The 19,760-nt window shown below is 35.9% G+C and overlaps 1 protein-coding gene across 1 annotated transcript; it reads left to right on the top strand.

Moving 5' to 3' along the window:
- Nucleotides 1-3,178: 3,178 nt before the first annotated feature.
- On the top strand, nt 3,179-19,541 carry sdr16c5b (short chain dehydrogenase/reductase family 16C, member 5b). Its single transcript, XM_041246697.1, has 7 exons — nt 3,179-3,257; nt 4,535-4,866; nt 5,689-5,820; nt 6,025-6,125; nt 7,233-7,439; nt 10,319-10,444; nt 17,487-19,541. Exons 2-7 carry the CDS (start codon nt 4,546-4,548, stop codon nt 17,578-17,580), a joined length of 981 nt encoding a protein of 326 aa, XP_041102631.1. The 5' UTR covers nt 3,179-3,257; nt 4,535-4,545; the 3' UTR covers nt 17,581-19,541.
- Nucleotides 19,542-19,760: the final 219 nt, after the last annotated feature.

Below are 19,760 nucleotides of genomic sequence, written 5' to 3'. Positions count from 1 at the left end.
GAATTATTCCAATTAGTCACTTATTACATGGAAAACGTAGTTACACTCATAGTTACTTCTCAGGCACTTTTCACATTTTAATGAGATATTTTTTCTGGTTTGTCAGGCTACAGAGGAACATATTTCTTAAAGATCCAGCTATCAAATCCACTTGTTCATTTTTCTGAAGCCATTTTCTACCAAGATGTTACAGTAACCCTTCAAGACTAACATTTAAATGAACCGTTACAATACCCCCCATCCTGCTTTCTGGTGGATGGGGGCAGGGGCTGTTGTAACGGTTCATTTAAAGTGGGCACACGTTGTAGCCTTTACAAAAAAGTACTATAGCATTACTATAAAAAGTATACTATAGTACTAAAGTAAAATGAGAACGCTATAGTAATAAAGTACTATAATACTGTACTATTGTACCGTACTACAATTACTATCACATGGCTAAAATTAAATTGTATTGTGCAACTATTGTATTGTGCAATGCACAGTACAGTATTGCTTGCCCTAATGGTTTATTACAAATGAAAGACAACAAAAACTCTCAAAAAGAGATTTTTCATGAACAATTGTGTTCAGAACTGTGTTTATTAATTTATTAATCACGTGTCACTCCTTGCAAGCAGTTTCCCTTCATTAATCAGTTTTGTCCCGATAGCTGCATTTACTACCTTTGCCTTGCATGCAAAAAAAGAACAAAAAAAAAACATACAAGTACAACTTACAACAGCTATTACTGTGTGCCTTGCTGTCGGGTAAAAAAATGATTGCCAATACATTTGTTTTCTAAACAAGGATTCACATTCTAATAGGGTAATTAAATGTGGCTAACAGATGTTAATCCACCTCCCAGAGTTACCAAAATGCTTTTATGCATCATTTTGAAACATGAATTATTATTTTGACTTTTTTAAAGAAGTTTTGTTGGCATTAAGGGGCCTAGTGGTTTGATGTTCATTGCAAACTTTTATATAACTCTTGATTACCTGTACTGTGTTTTGCTAAGGGTTGTATGGCAATTAGTTAATCTTTGGTTTGATTCTTCCAGCTCATCAAAACTTTATTCTTTGTGTTGATGTATGGGGAAATTATACAATATGTTAGTAAAAGTTAAACTTCCATCTGAAATAACATTTACACTTCGTTCCTTACAGCAAAGAACATCTGAGTGGAGAGCATTTTTACTTTTTATTCAATAACCTTGCTTTCAGTTTCTACACAAACATTGTTTGTGTCATTGGTTCCTCCATGTTTATGCCATTATTTTGTTATTAGCAGATACAGTGACAGTACAATTGTGTCAGTAAAGCATGCTCTTAAAAAATGGAAATGCTCTATGACTTAGAAAAAAGTGTCTTTCAATATACATTTGCTTTTGCACCTGTCAGATAGTTGCAGAGATTGGGGTCCAGCCATGTGTGTGTCTGCATTTCATTATGAAGGTTACAACAGAGTACTTCTTCATTTATTTAGTATGTGCCTCCTCAGATTTGCAGAGCATATCTTATTATTAATAGTCTACCTTGGAAAACAGGAACATGTATGTATAAGGTCTCTGTGAATATCCTAAGAGCATTCAATAGGATACTTCCGGATTTTAAATTGGATCCATCTATCACAGCTCATAAAATCACGCCCCTGGGAAGTGGTTTAACAATGGCATGTCTGTCATTCATCGACTAGCTGCAGAACATGTTTCCAATACAATCTTAATAAATACAATGGGGGAATATGTTGCCCCCTTTGTTGTTAATCACACTTTGCATCATTCTGTGAACTACACTACAGCCACCCAGAGAATCAGCCATGCAGGTCAGTTAGAGAATGGGAGATCTGTTGACATAATGTCCTTGGTCAAGGTAAAACTTGACTTTAAATGTAATTTCAGCAGCAACTGTGCTTGTGTTTCTTCACACATGTAGAAATTCTGACCAGTAAGTGTGCTGTAGTTGGTGATCGTGAACTTGCTATAGGGTCTGAAGGATTTTTATATGAGGTAGAAGAAGGTGCAGAGGTGTTTGTGTGATGGATTTTTATATGAGGTAGAAGGTGTAGAGGTGTTTGCAGGTAACCCAGAAATACTTATCAAGAGGTGCATTAAAGTACTGGTAGTGCTTAAAGTACTACTACAAAATGCAATAGCATACAGTATTAATATAGAGCACTAAAATATACTATTGTACTACTATGATGTACTGTAGTATACTATAATGTAATATAGCATTATTCAATCAATATTTATTGTATATAGTGCCTTTCATAGTGGACCACCACCACAAAGCGCATTATAAGATGCAGTAACAAAAAGAAAAGTTACTATAAAGTACTATTGTACAAACATGATGGACTATAGTAGTGATATAAAATACTATAGTATTAATATAAAGTACTATAGTACACTAAACTGCAATAAAACTATAACATTACAAATATTATTTTTGAATTAGTGCAACTAAAAATGCATTTCTGTTTAATAAAACTAATAAAATCGCACTTTGTGGTTATTGATTATTCATAACCCGTTGAAGACTTCAATGATTAATAAGGGGGGGGGGGGGGTAATCATATATAATGATGAACATGTTTCTCTTAATTTATTACAAATACTGTACTTTTTATTTTGGTGAAATGAACTGTTGTGAACTTAAAGCCTATGGTGAAAAGAATTTCAATACTAGTACTGCTACTAACATTCTGCAGCCATTCTCAAATGGGACCATGTATACATTACACAATCACACAAAAAGTCTATTGATAAATACAACAATTTACAACATCATATAATTTAGAAAATTCATGTATTATTATTATTATTTTTTTTTTTTTAAAATATCCGAACGGTGAAATTCCACTTATTGTCCTTAAAATCAATACACTCTGACTGGCTGCGTAGTACAAGTATAATAATAATATAAAGTTGTTTTTTATCCATCGTTTTTATTTCCCCGTTAGCTTTTCTGTGTAATGTAAACCATTGATTTTTACTATTTCAGTTATTTATGCAGATGAAATTTGAAATAATGGCAAGAAACATTTCACCAGGACAAGCGTTGACTGTTAAATGCTTTGCGAACGCACTCTCAAACTCACACTTCCGGGCTCCAGACTAGGGCTCCATTATTAGCCCTTCCTATTTTTAGGTCACAGAGGGGAGTGGAAGAAATCTTTATATCCCTCAGTAGCCCAGAATTCGTAGCGTCAAACGCTGAATCCATTCAGTTCCTCAGTGAACAGAAGAAAGCATCGAGTGACACTTAGTAAAGGTATTGTATATCGTTTTATTGAAAGATGTGTGTCAAGTAAATGTTACATGTAGGGATAACGTTTGTCGGAGCTACTATACGTGTTTACTCAGCCGATAGTGGCATTTAACCCATATGATAGGTGTGAACATTATTCCTTAAAAAGTTATGTTGTACCTAGATTGTGTGCAAAGGTTAGTTTATGTTACGCAACACCTGTCCCTTTTGACAATTAGCTATAATTAAATTATACTATAGTGACGGACCCGGTGTCAAATATCGTGCTGTTTCTATGTGTTAGGTGATTTTTTTCAACGTTTAAAATAATACGTTACACATTACTTAGATTTTTAAGTGAATTGGACGATATCTGTTAGATCGGCAGATTTTTATCGAGTCTGTGAAACACTAACGTGACTGGATTCAGACACGGTTTTTCTTCCAAACCTAGTTGCTTTTATTTAGTTCTGATCATAGCCTAGTTTGTTGTTTAATTGCTCTACTTTATTAAAAAAAAAAAAAAAGTAGCGCAGGCAGGAACATCATACAGGTGGAGGGCTGACGCGAACCCGGTAGCTCTCGCACTAAGGCATAGCGCTGCTACCGCTGGACGGAAGAGCCGGCCTTTTTGCAATAAGCGTATATCGGCAGTGCATACAAAGGTACCACGAAATGTTCCTGACAGGACAACTGAGGAAATCAGTCCCTCTTGTCACTTTTTTAAATAACAAAAACGCTTATTCACTGCCAAACATGAACAACTTTAGATGTGTAATGGCTGCAGTATAGGATACTTACCTTAGGTTTAGGATTTCGGTGTTGGGAAATGAGCGGTGATTTTTGAAAAAATCTGGCCATGCGCAGTGCAGGGTGAAAGTAGTCTGGGCATGCAAAGTAGAAACGTTTGATAGGGAGCATAAATCGATGTGACACGGGTGCATTTATGTAACGGGCAGTGCTGTGTTATGTACTGCCTTTACGGATTCTGTCGTCCGCTGTCAGTGCGATGACTTGAGGCAAAAAGCTGTAAAACCACAAATGCAAAGGAGCCTAGCTCGTCTGCATTGTGGTTAACACGCTCCCATGAGGTATGCGGGGTTGTCAGTACCCAGCCTTCACTTTGTTGCAATAAGTTATGAAGAATATACTCCTGATAGACTTTACGTTTTGATAAGTAAGACAACACCAGTATTGATACTGCAATACTGTTTGCATGCATACAGTTTAACATTTGCTTCTGTTTTGTACTTGTATGTTTAAGTACTTGTGTATTTAAGGCTGTGTTATTGTTAATACAGGATTTGCAACAATGAACTTCTTCTTGGAGACCTTGCAGGTGACATTCCTGTCCATTTATTACCTCCTGGAAGCATTTGTAAAGCTGTTCATTCCAGCGAGAAGAAAGAATGTGACTGGGGAGATTGTGCTCATCACTGGGGCTGGCAGTGGCATTGGCAGGCTGATGGCTCTGGAGTTTTCTAAGCTGGGAGTCACACTGGTTCTCTGGGATATCAACCAGGAGGGAAGTCAGGAGACTGCCCGTTTAGCCAAGAAAGAGGGCGCCTCCAGAGTCCACTGCTATGTGTGTGACTGCAGCAACAAGACAGAGGTTTACAGAGTAGCTGATCAGGTACAATTGGCCTTTGTCGTTTCCTTTTAAATCAAAATGTAGTTGCTTCAAACCTGGTTCACAGCTGTACTCTGTGATTGTTTGATTGTGGGCACCATAGTGCCAAAGCCTCATACAATACCTCAAGTAACAGGTATATAAACCCTACATTCAAAATGTATTGGTGACCATGATATTGCTATCTGACCTAATGCGGCTGCCATATTGAGACCAAAGAGGCAATCCACTTTGATTTATTGTCTTAATGTTTATTACACAAACCATTTTGTCCTGTATGACATTCCCCTTAGATTTTGCCCCTGGTGTATCTGTTTGGGAATACCAAAATTATTAGAGGGAAAGGGATCTTAGTTTAGTGACATGGACAATAAATACTCTACTTCCAGTTATGTCATTCCTGTAAAATGTGTTATATCTTGGGGAACCATTGCACATGTGAGACAGGAGACTCAATTATATATTTTGCATGGGTTTAAAGAGTTGTGTGGTTTAAGTTTATGTATAGCTTTTGTGGAGTCCAGCTTCTTTACACATACCGTTTGTAAAAGAAGAGCCCAAGTAATCTACCTCGCTGCCACCACATAGAAATAAGAGTATGCATGCCTGCAGCACAATACGGTTCCCCAGTAAAATTATTTGGGCAGTAAAGAACACATACGTTTACATTATCATAGATTTGAGTACAAAACATAAAGAACAAATATCATTACAAAGGTACATTTATGAAGCATGGACTAAAGCCCGCAGTTTGCAGTGAATGTGTGTGCAACTGATTATCTCAATTTGAGAGTTTAATGAATACTTTTTAATTTTTTTTTTTAGGTCAAAAGGGAAGTTGGAGATGTTAGCATCCTAATAAACAATGCCGGAATTGTGACTGGCAAGAAATTCATGGAATCACCAGATAGCCTTATAGAGAAAACGGTGGAAGTGAACACCATGGCTCACTTCTGGGTAGGTTATTTTTATTTTTTATTTTTACTTTATTAATTAAACTTGAAATATTACTTGTTTTTTTAATAAAACCTTGTTTTTTTTGTACTAGAATTTACTAAACCTTTTAGGTTAATATTTCAGTTGTAATCATTTCCAGTGCTTCAAAACACATGGAAGCTGAATTGTTAATGTAAAATCTTTTTATTCAAAAACATTTTTTAGACCTATAAAGCATTCCTTCCTGCCATGATGGCCAGTAACCATGGGCATCTTGTCAGCGTTGCCAGTTCTGCTGGACTGATTGGTGTTAATGGGCTGTCCAGGTCCCCACCCACACACACACATAATTAGTATAATATTATATTATATATATATATATATATATATAATATCTCTATATATATATATATATATATATAGATTATATATACAATATAAATTAAATGAAAATGTGTGTGTTTATTTTAATTTCATTAATTTATTTTACAAATTATGAAGCATTGGTATCAATGTCCAAAGTGGATCAAACTACTAATATATTTAATGGATTGAAAGTACATTTTTAGTACAGGTAGATAAAGCTTACATTGCGTTTGACCGATTTTGACATTCTACTAATCGGAGTGCAAAATGTGTTGGAATAGAATAACAGTTTTCAGTCCTGGTCCTGTTTTGTTCCAACCAAGCGATCAATTACATAATTGAACTAATTTGCCTAATCTGAGTTTTTTAAATATTTTAAACAGATGGAGATTTCAATTTAGATATCAAATTGTATAATGAACTTACATTTTCCAACTTTTTAGAAGCTACACTATTTAAAAAATCAAATTAAGCCAATTATTAGTTCAATTAAGGGTTCAATTAAGTAACTGAGAGCTTGGATGGAATAAAAACCAGCAGGGCAATGGTCCCCTAGGACAAGGATTGAGAACCACTGGACTAGAATACTCCAATAAACCGCGACTTGCAAGATGTGCAACAGATGGCTTCAGATTTTCAAAATAATTTATTTCAGTCTTTTAATTTAAACTCATTTTACATAACTAGAGTCAAACAACAAAGTAGTCTAATTAAAATGTGCAGCCCTGTAGTAAACATGTATGTGTCATACTACACCAGGTTAAATAATGCTTTCAGATACTGTAGTGTTACCTTTCCTTGGTTGTTTCACTTGGAGAGTAAAATTGTCCAGTTATGAAGCAACCAGTTGCTTCCACTATTGACTGAGCTGCTTTCATACAGTACTATACTTTCACCCAGTAAATACTGAGGAGCTGAAATGACGTAGGATATGCCGATGTCACACGTTTTCTGAGTGAAGTATTATAGCTTTTTGTAACCTTGGATTTTAGATGATATATATAGATGGATACTGGTGTTTTATAGTTGGCCTTTTTAAATCTAACATAATTGAATGTGTTAATGCAATTCCTGTATAATAACTGCTCATACATTAACATTTCTTGTATTGGCTCATTTTATTTAAAAGATTATTGTGCAAGCAAGTTCGCAGCTGTTGGCTTTGCTGAATCTGTGGGTCTGGAAATGCTTGCTTCAGGAAAGGATGGGATTAAAACCACAATCGTGTGCCCATATTTTATAAATACTGGAATGTTTGACGGCTGCTACACTAAGTAAGTTAAATTTGTGGTGGTGGTGGTGGTTCAGCTTTGGGGGGAAACAAAATCACTCAATTTGTGTTAAGCAGTTTACAGTATGGTACCCAGATTTATATGTATTTCTTTAACTGTTCACACAGCACACACATTCAAACTCCATTTAAAAATGTGGTTCTGACATGATAAATGCTTTTAAAATTACACTGAATTCAGCAGGTGTTTATACTTGCTATAGAAAGAATGCACTTTTCCATTTATATTCAGAAAAATAATTACAATGATAGTCTTTCTCCATCTTGCAAAACCATAACCAGTTTTGAAATCTAACTTTTTCCATTGGTTAAAACTAGCAGATTGTGTTATTTTTTTAAAGCTTGATATTCCAGACTGGTTTGATTTATGTATTTTTCTTAAAACCCTTTCTATTGTAGAGTGCCAGTGTGTGCTGGTCCAAGAGCCCTAAAGCACCAGCTGGCACCCACATACTTCTCTGCCTTTTGTAGTCAACAGGCATTGCATTGTTATGGGATTGCCCTAAACATCTAGAATTAAAATAACATTCTTGCAAAATATTGTGTGCTTCTGACAAGATTAAGTTGTATTTAAAACATACACACACACACACACACACACACACACACACACACACACACACACACACACACACACACACACACACACATATATATATATGTGTATATATTATATATTATTTATTAAGATTGATCATTTTACCTGTTTGATTTTAAAGTTGCAGGAACTGGGCAATATGTTTTGTTGAGCACTGACAGTTTCTCAATAGGATGATGGTTACTGGAACGCTTGAAGCTACAACATAGGCCAGGCGTCTGCAACCTTTTTGTGCAAGAGAGCCAAACTGAATGGAAATTTAGAACAAGTGGTCTGCAACGAGCCATAAACACACATTTACGTACTTTTAAAGTGCAAAAAAAGGAACAATTTTAAATTGTTTTTGATGTGATTCAAGTGGAAGAATGCCTGATCACATGTATAGGTGGAGCCAAACATCGTTAGAAAGCAAAACTGATATTCTGTATTGTGCCGTATACAAGTGGAAGTTCATTCCAAGTTTGCATAATGAGTTTATCTTTGCACTCCAATCTATTCAGATCAGTCCATTGGTGCTGTTTTGCTAGTTCTGCACATTGCTGAGCAAGGCTTTCCAGATTTTAATTTAAAGTGCAAAACTTTTCAACCAAATATCTGACTCCTTGAAATCGGCAACTTCCAGCTTGAACTCTCCGATTGAGATGCCCGGAATTACCATCAAGTCCAATGCTTGCACAAGTTTCATGGGGACGAATCATAAACTTCAACAAAGTGCTGTATCTGCGAAAGTCCACAAAACGAGGCTTGAACAACCTTAACAGATCAAATGTAAATGCCGTAACATCTCAAAGTGAGTCAGTCTGACAGTTTCTATCTCTGACGAACAGATTAAATTTGGATTCAATTCCAAAAACTACCTGCAGTAGTGACAGGACAGTGTTTCCTTGCCCTTGAAATTTAACATTAAGTTGATTCAAATGACCTGTAATGTCCACAATGCATAATACAATGAAAGCTTAAAATGGGACATTTCTGTTGTTCTGACAAAAGATCAACGAATCCCTTGTGTTTACCCATCATGGTGGGTGCACCGCCAGTAAATACTGAAACAAGCTTCCCTACCTGGATCTGCTTCTCGCTAACGAGATCCAGCAGTTTTAAGTATGTCTTCGTTTCTTGTTTGATTTTTCGTTGGCAGCATCCTAAGCATTTCTTATACAAAGTTTTCACGTGTATATCGCCCGAGAAGACATAGTTGTGCAACATCAGACATCCGTTGACTCATCCACAGCAAATTAAAATATGTAGCAGAACATATTTTCTATTTGCTGCTTGTCAACCTGATCCGCTGTGTTCACGGTTTTGATTGTGAACTGTTTTTGCAGATAAAGGCATCCCTTGTATTTGCTGCAAGATTTTTCTTTGTTAGGGAATTCTTCAAATAGCTCTTTAGCTCTATTAAACATTCAGCTCTTCACATATTCGACATCAGTGAAAGGCTTTCCTTTGCGAATGATCTCTAAAGAGCCTACGAAACTTGCTGAATTTAAACTTCCACCTTTATTCGACCATGCCAGTAGATTACTTTTGCCCCGCATTCATTTTTCTTTGCAGTTTCTCACAGGGCTTTTTCCACACCTCGCCTTCTGGCTATTTTGCTGCAAATTCAGGATGTTTTGTCACGCGATGTCATTGTAAATTCGATTTTTTTTGTTTGAAGCCAGTCGTTCACTGCATATGAGACAAAGTGGAAATCCTGACATCTCCACAAAGGCGTACATATCGGTCCTTCTGGCTGAAAAGAATGGTATTCCTTATCTGACTTTTTGCTATTTTTTAAATGAAACTAAAGAGCTCTACAGTACACTTCAAAACTGAAAAAAATGCAGTAAAAGCAGGGATACAGATTGTGACTTGTGCATATTGCTTGTTGACAGATCTCTTTACCAATCAAAACATGATGAAACAGACTCCAGAAATACAAGCACCAATAAGAGTAGCGTGTAGGTGGATGTAAAAATAAGTAAATAAAGTGGTATCTCACCTGCCGAGTTGGTCATTTGTAGATGTGTGATGACACTAATAGTACATTTCATTATTTATTTGTTCTTTGTTGTATGTATTTGTGAATGACTTAGAGACTCAAGAGCCATATTTGGTTACTTGAAGAGCCAGGTATGACTCGGGAGCCATAGCTTGCCGACCCCTGGCGTAGGCCGGAATAGGTTCTAGCCACAAAGCCTTAACTCGTGATTTATTGAACGCTAGCACGCATGAGCCCAGTGTATCATGCTTTTCTAATTTTTCATGTTTTTTAAATGCAGATGGCCACGACTTCTTCCAATTTTGGATCCCAATTATGCAGCCAGAAAGATTGTAGATGCTATTCTAAAGGAAGAGGTTTACCTGGTGATGCCAAGAAGCCTAAACCTGATTTTTGCTCTGAAAAAGTAAGTTTTTGTTTTTAATCTATTTTTCCATCCATCTGTCTGTCTATCTAATGTTATATTATTTCTTTGTTTGTGAAATATTTACTATTATAGTTGAGGTACCCTGAGTTTTACACAGTCCTAGATAGTATCTTAGCCAATTGTGTGTTGGGTCATTTCAAGAACTTCAGGTGCTTTGTTTCTGGCAGAGTTGTAATGAGTCACCAAGGCTGAGCCAGGATTTGAACCGGGGTCCTCCTAGTTACAAACCCTTTTCTTAAACCACTTTCATACAAGCACAACAGCTGCTTGCCCAGACTACATCAAGGAGGCATCTGTTCAGATCTTCATATATATTAGGGTTGGAAAAATAATCGATAATCGTGATAATTTTTTTGCAGCAATAATTTCATTGAGCAGTAAGCAGCACTGAACTGCCTGTGTGAGATAAAACAGGATCGGTGTGACTACTGCGTACACTAGGAATTTTAAGTATGGATTTTAAACAATATGCGTTGAACTTTAAGAACATGGTTTCATTTTAATAATAAGTTGAACAGCGGCAAAACATGAGTGGTTTTCCAACATAAGAGGGGGAGCTGGAGGAGGGGGGGTGGTGCTCGGAACCCTCGTTTGTCTGTTCCCATGGCGTTGCTATTGTAAAAAAGGGTAGTTGCATACGTAGAAGAGTTAACTTTTAATGAAAGTATAGGTGGTTTATTTTATTAAACAGTCTCCATGCAAGCAATGATGTACAAAACTCTATGTTCCTAATAGTATTTAAAAGAAATAATAATAATAAAAAAAGAGTTGATTCTCTTAATGGCATATTTGCCACACAAGTAAAGGAAACAAATGCTTCCAGGTAACGTTGGCAATTTTGTTTAGTTATATTAATACATTTGGTGGTACTTTCGTTTATGAAAGTAAAAGTTCTCGAATTAACATAAATGTAAGTAAGAAAGTGTGTGATTCTAAAGGTGGATAAAGGATTGTTTCTTTGAAAATGTACTTGACAGTGATCAGCCTGCTAAATGCCAGTGAAGCAATATGATAAAAAAAAAAAAAATTGAATAGAATTATTATTTCAATCACAGCTGCTTTAATTAAAATGAAAATTTGGAATATAGTTCTATGATGAATGTATTTCAGTAATGGAGGGATAACAGTTTGATTCACATCTGGTTTAAGAGACACCTGCACTTGTTGCATATACATGTGGGCTAATCAAGCACATACTAAAACCTGTAATGGGTCAAATTAATGTGCAATAGTAGTGTTTTTACCACCCCTGTAATAAAATATAGTTTTAAGTGATATTTTAAACTAGAGTGTTCAGCTCTGATGTACTGTTCGGGGGTGGGGGGTGGGAAGCATTACTCTTCTTTTAAACATCATTAATTGTATTATTTTCTTAGCTCAATCCCCTCGAAGCTTGGCGTTCTTTATGGAAGATATCTGGGTGTTTTTGAAAGCATGGATCATTTCAGAGGGCATTCAAAGCATCAGTAAGCTAATGGTTAGCTTGACATGGAGATTTTTAAATAACAAGGAATTTAAACAGAACTTTTAATCAGAAAGTTTAAATAACTATCATTGTAATACATCAACTGCAATGTGTGTTCAAAACTGAGATTAGGAAAACAGAATATAGTTTGGTTGGCAAATGACTTATTGTTTAAAAAAAGTGTCAAATTCTTTATTTTGTATATGTAATCTGTGTTGTAATGCACAGATGTTTGTGCAAAAAGTTTGTAATTTTTGTATCTGCAAAAAGTTTGAAATTGTTAAATATTTGCTTTCTACACTTGGTGGATGGAAATAAAGAAAAATTGTGTGTGTGTGTGTGTGAGATGTATATGCTGTCGCACTAGGCTAGATTTAATTATATTTGCACAAATCATTTCTGTAGAACACAGTATATAGCTTTATGCACATATCCTACACATTTTTCACAGAAGATTTAATAAAGTATTATTGTGAAAACCAAAGTTGTATGTTATTGCCCCTATACGACAGTAAGTAACCACAATTATATTAAAACATCAGATCAGTAAAAATCATATTATATGTTTCTTAAATTACTTTTTTACATTTCCTTTACTGTTGTATTGTGCTTACCACAATTGAGTATCAGTACTGTTCCAATCTTGAGTTATTATTTTCCTCTTAATTTATCTTTATATTTACCAGAGCTCCCTTTCAGCTTGTCTGGATAACCCTAATATTCTGCCATATTGAGGACATATGACTTTAAGTTAACATGGTCTTGATCTTGTGTCATTGTCATAATATTCTATACACAGCTGCAGTCTTTGATTTTCTTGTTCAATTTCCATTACCTGTGCAGTCCAGAGAGAATGAACCATTTCACTGCCAAATTGTTCTGAAACAGTTCTACAGACCGCACACTGAGATGGTGTATCTAGAGGTGGTACGTAGTGGTTCTCTGTGACTCTCTCAAAGTTCAAATACAGACTGTACAAGGGAGCCACCTGCAGCTCTTGCACCTGCACAACACCCACAGCACATGCAGTATCTACCACATGATCTTGCCAGAGCCAGGGATGTCAAACATAAGGCCAAAGGGGCAACAGGCCAGGGTGTGAGAGGTATAGGGGGTATTATTTAATTAATGCATTTTCTGCAATACCTTATAGAGCACTATAAAAGATCAAAATCAGAGACTTTGCAATTGTCATATAATAACCTACAGGTTAGGTGGGTCTAATTAGCTTCAGCGTTTCCTTATAGAGCAGTCACAATCGCAGATTACAAATAACATGTCACATGATTATAGGTGGGTCCCCCAAGGGGAAGGGCAGGGTTGCTCTTCCATTTTAACCCTACAGAAAAAAGCATTTTGTGTCGCATAAATTCAAATCGGAGCACTTCAAATTCCAATTGGATTTTAAAAGGAGAATGTAGCGAGTCATGAATATAATTTTAACTTTCAACTCTGCAGATCTGTATATACAGGCAGCTCTAGAAAAGGTAACTCCACTTAAAAGAGCAGATCATGCTGTTGCCTTTTTAAAGGTGCTTAGTGCTGAAAGAGTTACATGATTTGTTATATTTCATGTCTTTTTTAGCAGTAGATCATACCCCAAAAATACCTAAAAGCAAGTGTAACGAGACTTGTTTTTTCTGGCCAGCAAATTAAATAATACATTAAATATGGCCAATGGTACCTCTGATTTAAATTTCTCCTGAATATGAAACCCCTACCCTTGGTGTAAAAACATTCTTGTCCCTTTGCATGTATATAGATTTTTTTTAGTTTTGTTTTAGTTATCCAGACTTCATTTTCACTTTGTTTGAAGTCTATTTAACTTGTCACGATATGAGTGTAGAATCAGTCCCTGTGCAACTGCTGACAGGATCCCATCGTAAACTCTTTGCAGCACATAAGTGGATTCAGGTAGGATGCTAATACCTGTTCCACAAGGAGGGAATATACAGTGTTGTGGCGTGATAAATTAATTTAATCTAATTCGAAGTAAAACAAAAAGTGGATAAATAAACTTACTGAAAAATCTTTAGGTAGTTTACCCTTTCAAGCTAGCCTTTAACTTTCTTTTGAAGTTCAAGCTTAGGTTTTACAAACAAGGGGTCATTCTTGGTCTTGTGCAAAAGATATTTGTAAATATCATTTACAGAGTTATTATCAAATGGACTGGAAAAATAACCTTTAATGATAACTGGTCCTAATAGGTGAGATCTTTGATTGTCTCCCGTTTGAAAGGGACGGGGAGAGTGTTCTGAATGGTGAATTTTGTTTTCACATGGAGTTGGTCATGAGGGAGGAGTATTTTAACTACCAAATGGTCTGGAAAAATAACCTTTAATGGTAACTAGTCCTAATACATTGCCTATAGAAAGGCTACACCCTCTTGAAGCTTTTTCACATTTTGTTGTGCCAGTGCCTCAGAGTTTCATGCATTTAAATGAGGATTTTTTTTTTCCACTCATCTACACACCATACTCCACAATGTTAAGGGGAAAAAAGTTTTTATTGAGACAAAAATTATAAAAAATACAAAACTGAAAGATCATAATTGGATAAGTCTCCACCCCCCTGAGTTAATACTTGGTGGAAGCTGTTCAAACTCTGTCAAGTTCCTTGGGGAGCACTGATGGACAGCAATCTTCAAGTCATGCCACAAATTTTTGAATGGAATGAGGTCAGGGCTCTGACTGGGCCACTCAAGGACATTTACCTTTTTGTTCCTTAGCCAGTCCAGTGTAGCTTTGGCTATGTGCTTTGAGTATTTGTCATGCTGAAAGGTGAACTTCCATCCCAGTTTCAGTTTTTTTGTAGTGGGCAGCAGGTTTTCCTCAAGGACTTCTCTGTACTTTGCTCCATTTATTTTCCCTTCTATCCTGACAAGTGCCCCAGTCCCTGCCGATGAGAAACATCCCCGTAACATGATGCTGCCACCACCATGCTTCACAGTAGGGATGGTGTTCTTTGAGTGATGTGCTGTGTTGGGTTTGTGCCAAACATAACGCTTTGCATTTAGGCCAAAAAGTTCCATTTTAGTTTCGTCAGACCACAAAACTTTTTGTCACATGGCCACAGAATCTCCTGAGTGTTTTTTTGCATACTTCAAACGGGATTCAAAGTGGGCTTTCTTGAGTAATGGCTCAAGGAAACCCACCCTACCATACAGGCCAGATTTGGGGAGTGCTTGGGATATTGTTGTCACATGCACACTTTGACGTTTTGGCCCTAAAAGCCTATAGCTCTTGCAAAGTTGCTATTGGCCTCTTGGTAGCCTGTTTGATCAGTCCCCTTCTTGCTCGGTCATCCAGTTTGGAGGGACAGCCTGATCTAGGCAGGGTCGTGGTGGTGCCATATACCTTCCACTTCTTAATAATCATCTTGACCATGCTCCAAGGGATATTCAAGGCCTTTGATATTGTTTTATACCCATCCCCTGATCTGTGCCTTTCAACAATTTTGTCCCGGAGTTCTTTTAAAAGCGCATTGGTGCTCATGGTTTTGCTTTGAAATGCACTACCCAGCAGAGGGAATATACAGGAACTGCTGAATTTATCCTGAAATCATGTGAATCACTACAATTTAACACCGGTGGAGGCCACTTAACTTGGTGTGTGATTTTCAAGGCAATTGGTTACACCTGAGTTAATTTAGGATATATATTACAAGGGGGGTGGACACTTACCCAACCAAGCTATTTCAGTTTTTAGTTTTAATTATTTTTCTGCAAACTTCTAGAATATTTTTTTCACTTGGAAGTTGCGTAGTAGGATGTGTAGATAAATGAGAAAAAAAAAAAAATTCATGCATTTTAATTCCAGGCTACAAGGCAACAAAAGGTGAAAATTTTGAAAGGGGGTGTAGACGTTCTGTAGGCATTGGAGGTGAGAAGATCTTCTGATTTCCTCCCAGTTGGGGCTGGGAGAGTGTTCAGATTGGTGAATTTTGTTTTTACATGGAGTTGGTCACAAAGAAGGATTATTTTAAACTCTTTGTAAGGAACATACTGCAGACAAATATGTGATCTCATCTGAAACCGCCGAACCTCACGTCTTCGTCATTTGAACCTTCATTATTGATGATGCAAGCAATAGTCTGAATCATTAAAGTACAGAGCAACTACTTCTAGGCAGTTTTTTTCTATTCACGTGAGCCGTGATATTTCCCTTCAGGCATTATTTGCACATGGTTATTAAAAACCGGACATAATGGTGAAAACTTCACTTTCAGCTAAAAGTTGGGGTGGGCATCGTTCAATCCGCGGCGTTGACTCAGCAGAATCCGGTATCTATCAATCTGTCTCTTTATATATTCAGTAGATGCCGCTTATTAATAACCTCTCTGTTCCCAGCAAAAAGATGTCTTTAACCAAAAGTTGCCAATAAGCGAAAAGCCCCGGTTTTCAATTGTTTTTATATGGAAGGATATATACTGTAGTTGTAATATGGCACTGAAATACATGTGTTTTAAATGTTACAGGGTTAAAAAATTAACATGAGAAACATGAAATACCCAAACATAGAACTGTTCTTCATGCATGTGTAAAACAAAAACAAAAGGAGTAGGCTTAAATAGTTCTAGTTTAATGTGCTACAATTGTCCTTACAATGAGTAAAGCAAACATAAAAAATATGTGCTGTACTTACAATCAATTCTAAAGAACACACTTTTAAAATAAGAAATTGTCCAAAGTTGTCGCTTTTTACAAGGTACCTATCACCTCCCGTGTGTGAACCTATTTGTCAGATTTTAGCAGTGGTGGGATTTCTGGTTTCAAAAAATAAATGTGTCACTCCTTAATTTGTTACCTTTATCTGAATTATATATGGTATGATAAGCATAGGGTGCCAATACATCTACTGAGTATCTGTATTCGTTTTCAAAATTAGGGCAAAGTCAGGCATATGTTATCAAGATGAACTTTGAACAGTGATTCTGCAACGTATCATCGAATTCCAGTGTGCAATAGCTTCAGGTAGGATGCTAATACCTGGTCCACAAGGAGGGAATATACAGTGTTGTGGCAGGATAAATGAATTTCATTGAATTCAAAGTAAAACAAAAAGTGGAATACACTTACTGAAAAATCTTCAGGCAATTTACCCTTTCAATGGGGCATTTAAGTTTCTTTTGAAGTTCAAGCATACGTTTTGCAAACAAGTAGTCACTCCTTGTCTTGTGCAAAGGATATTTGTAAATATAATTTACAGAGTTATTACTAAATGGACTGGAAAAATAACCTTTAACGATAACTGGTCCTAATATGTGAGATCTTTGATTGTCGCCTGATTGAAAGGGGCTGGGAGAGTGTTCTAAATGGTGAATTTTGTTTTCACATGGAGTTGGTCACAAGGGAGGACTATTTTAACTCCTTGTAAGGAACACAGAGCACACAAATATGAAGCGTGTTCAACTCGTTACTAAAACTTTGCTTAATTCATGTGTCTGTTTCAGCAAATGAGCCAAGTAAGGTAAAGAGCATTTAATTTGTGTTATGTGCAAATAAATGACCGTGATTTTATTTTATTTTATTACAATTTCTGTGTTTCCTTTTCATAGTATTGTACCTGTGAAGATGGGACTAATCCTTGGAATCTACTTTGGGGCTTTTAACTTCATGGACCATTTCAGAGGTCATATCAAGAGTGATTAATGCTGCAGAAGAAAGCACACGAGGAACCAGAGGGATTATCTGCCATATGGGCAAGATTACAACGTTTTAGTTAAAAAGTGGTTACACTAACATATTAGTATGTTTATCAGTATTGTAAGACTTTATAATTATGTCTTGTGATCTAAGTATAATTCAGCCTATGAGAAAGTCCCATCTGTATAGGCTTAACTGAGTATAGCTAAACATACTTCATTACACTTCATACCTCGTATCTTGTTGCCAGTGTTCCACACCATTTTGCTTATGCATCTGTGTAATGCTACCAGGTGAACAGAGTGATATGTGAACGTAACAAAAAGAAAAAAACAAACATTTTAAGATATAATACTGCACAATTAAATCATCTATCAACAACAGATGTGTTTATGTGAACTCAGGTATAGACAAGATGTAATAGTGCTTTCCATAAAGCTTAAAAGAGATCAGAAATATCTTACAATGAATAGTGTGATGACTGAAGTAATTATAACCAAAAATGTAATGCATAATTACATTATATTCACAAATACTAATATTGTGTGTAATTTTAAATTCATTAAAAGGAAGGTCTGGTCTTTTTTGTAAAACTAATAATGTGGGTATTATTAATCCTAATAAAGTTTAACCAACATCTTGGGAGAAATTGTAAGTTATATTTTTTTTTAAAGAATAGAACACTCTAAAGGTCTAAGTATGGTAATTATATAAATTTCTGGACAGAACATTTTACTTAGGTAGAGCACAGCTAAAGAATCAAGAGGTACAGTTAACATATTTATTGACTGGTGAAATACAATTCAGAGTTGCTGCAGTATGCCCACTGTTGTCATTTCAAATATTTTCACAAAACAAACATGCATTAAAGCTACAGTGTGTGGTAAAAAAGAATGTCATGAAAAATCACATTTGCAGGTGAAATACACTAGAATAAAAGTTGCTACATTAAAAATATATATAAACATGTGACATTTTTGGTCCACTAAAATAAATGGCTTTACATAATTTCTGCAAGTGTGAAATTGGAGTGTCCAGAGTGAAAACACAACACAAAATATTAAATTAATGTAGCATCCAAAGTATCACTATAGCATAACATGTTCAATACAAAAAAAATGCCTGAGTTACAAGCTCATGCAATGTCCAAAAAAGAATTCAAAATATGGGATTGTATCGTCATAACAGGAAAGTATAACCAATCAGACTGCAGAGTCTGTACCATCTAATCCGAAACCACCGAACCCCACGTCTTCGTCATTTGAACTTTCATCATTGATGATGTAAGCACTTGTCTGAATCATTAATGCACAGCGCAACTGCTTCTAGGCAGTTTTTTTCTATTGACGTGAGCCACGATATTTCCCCTCAGGCATTATTTGCGTATTGTTATTAAAAATCAGAAATACTGGTGAAAACTTTACTTTCAGCTAAAAGTTGGGGTAGGCATCGTTCAATCCACGGCATTGACTCAACATAATACGATATCTATCTATCTGTTTATCTATCTATCCACAGTAGATGCCACTTATTAACAACCTCTCGGTTCCCAGCAAAAAGTTGTCGTTAACTAAAAGTTGCCAATAAGCCAAAAGCCCCAGTTTTCAATTGTATTTATATGGAGTGATATATACTGTAGTTGTAATATGGCACTGAAATACATGTGTTTTAAATGTTACTGTTAAAATAATCGCAAGGACAGTGGCAGCGGGCTTCAAACAGCAATTAAACAGACCACACACAAACAGGCCGAGTGGATTGGTTAAACTTCCAATAATTTCTTGTTCACTAATAGCTTTCAAACAGATTGTTTCACAAACAATCCTGTGTCTATACGGCTCACAAAACAACCAGAATCAATGTTCTCACTTTCTTTCCACAGACACGCCACAACCCCGCCCGAGCATGCTTGCTTGCTTGCCCTCTCTCACATATTGCAATGCCTCAGACATCTGCTGATTCTATCCAACACAAAAAAAAAAAAGGGCGCGGATTCAATTCTATATATATATAATATATATATATATATATATATATATATATATTATATATATATATATATAGTTATATATATATAATATTATTATATTATTTTATTAATTCCCTTTCACAGTTAATACCTTTATTATTAATTATCCCTTTCACCTGGTGATTATAGTAAATTAGAGCCAGGTGCGGGGTATTTA

The sequence above is a fragment of the Polyodon spathula genome, chromosome 4 (genome assembly GCF_017654505.1).
Source record: "Polyodon spathula isolate WHYD16114869_AA chromosome 4, ASM1765450v1, whole genome shotgun sequence".
NCBI classification, from domain to species: Eukaryota; Metazoa; Chordata; class Actinopteri; order Acipenseriformes; family Polyodontidae; genus Polyodon; species Polyodon spathula.
This window is presented reverse-complemented; position numbering and strand designations above follow the sequence as displayed.

What these genes read in the sequence shown, in the direction of transcription:
- sdr16c5b (XM_041246697.1), top strand. Translation starts at nt 4,546, where the DNA reads ATGAACTTCTTCTTGGAGACCTTGCAGGTGACATTCCTGTCCATTTAT. An exon ending in ACACCATGGCTCACTTCTGG is followed by an intron (nt 5,821 to 6,024) that starts GTAGGTTATTTT and finishes AACATTTTTTAG; the next exon opens with ACCTATAAAGCATTCCTTCC. An exon ending in TTTGACGGCTGCTACACTAA is followed by an intron (nt 7,440 to 10,318) that starts GTAAGTTAAATT and finishes TTTTAAATGCAG; the next exon opens with ATGGCCACGACTTCTTCCAA.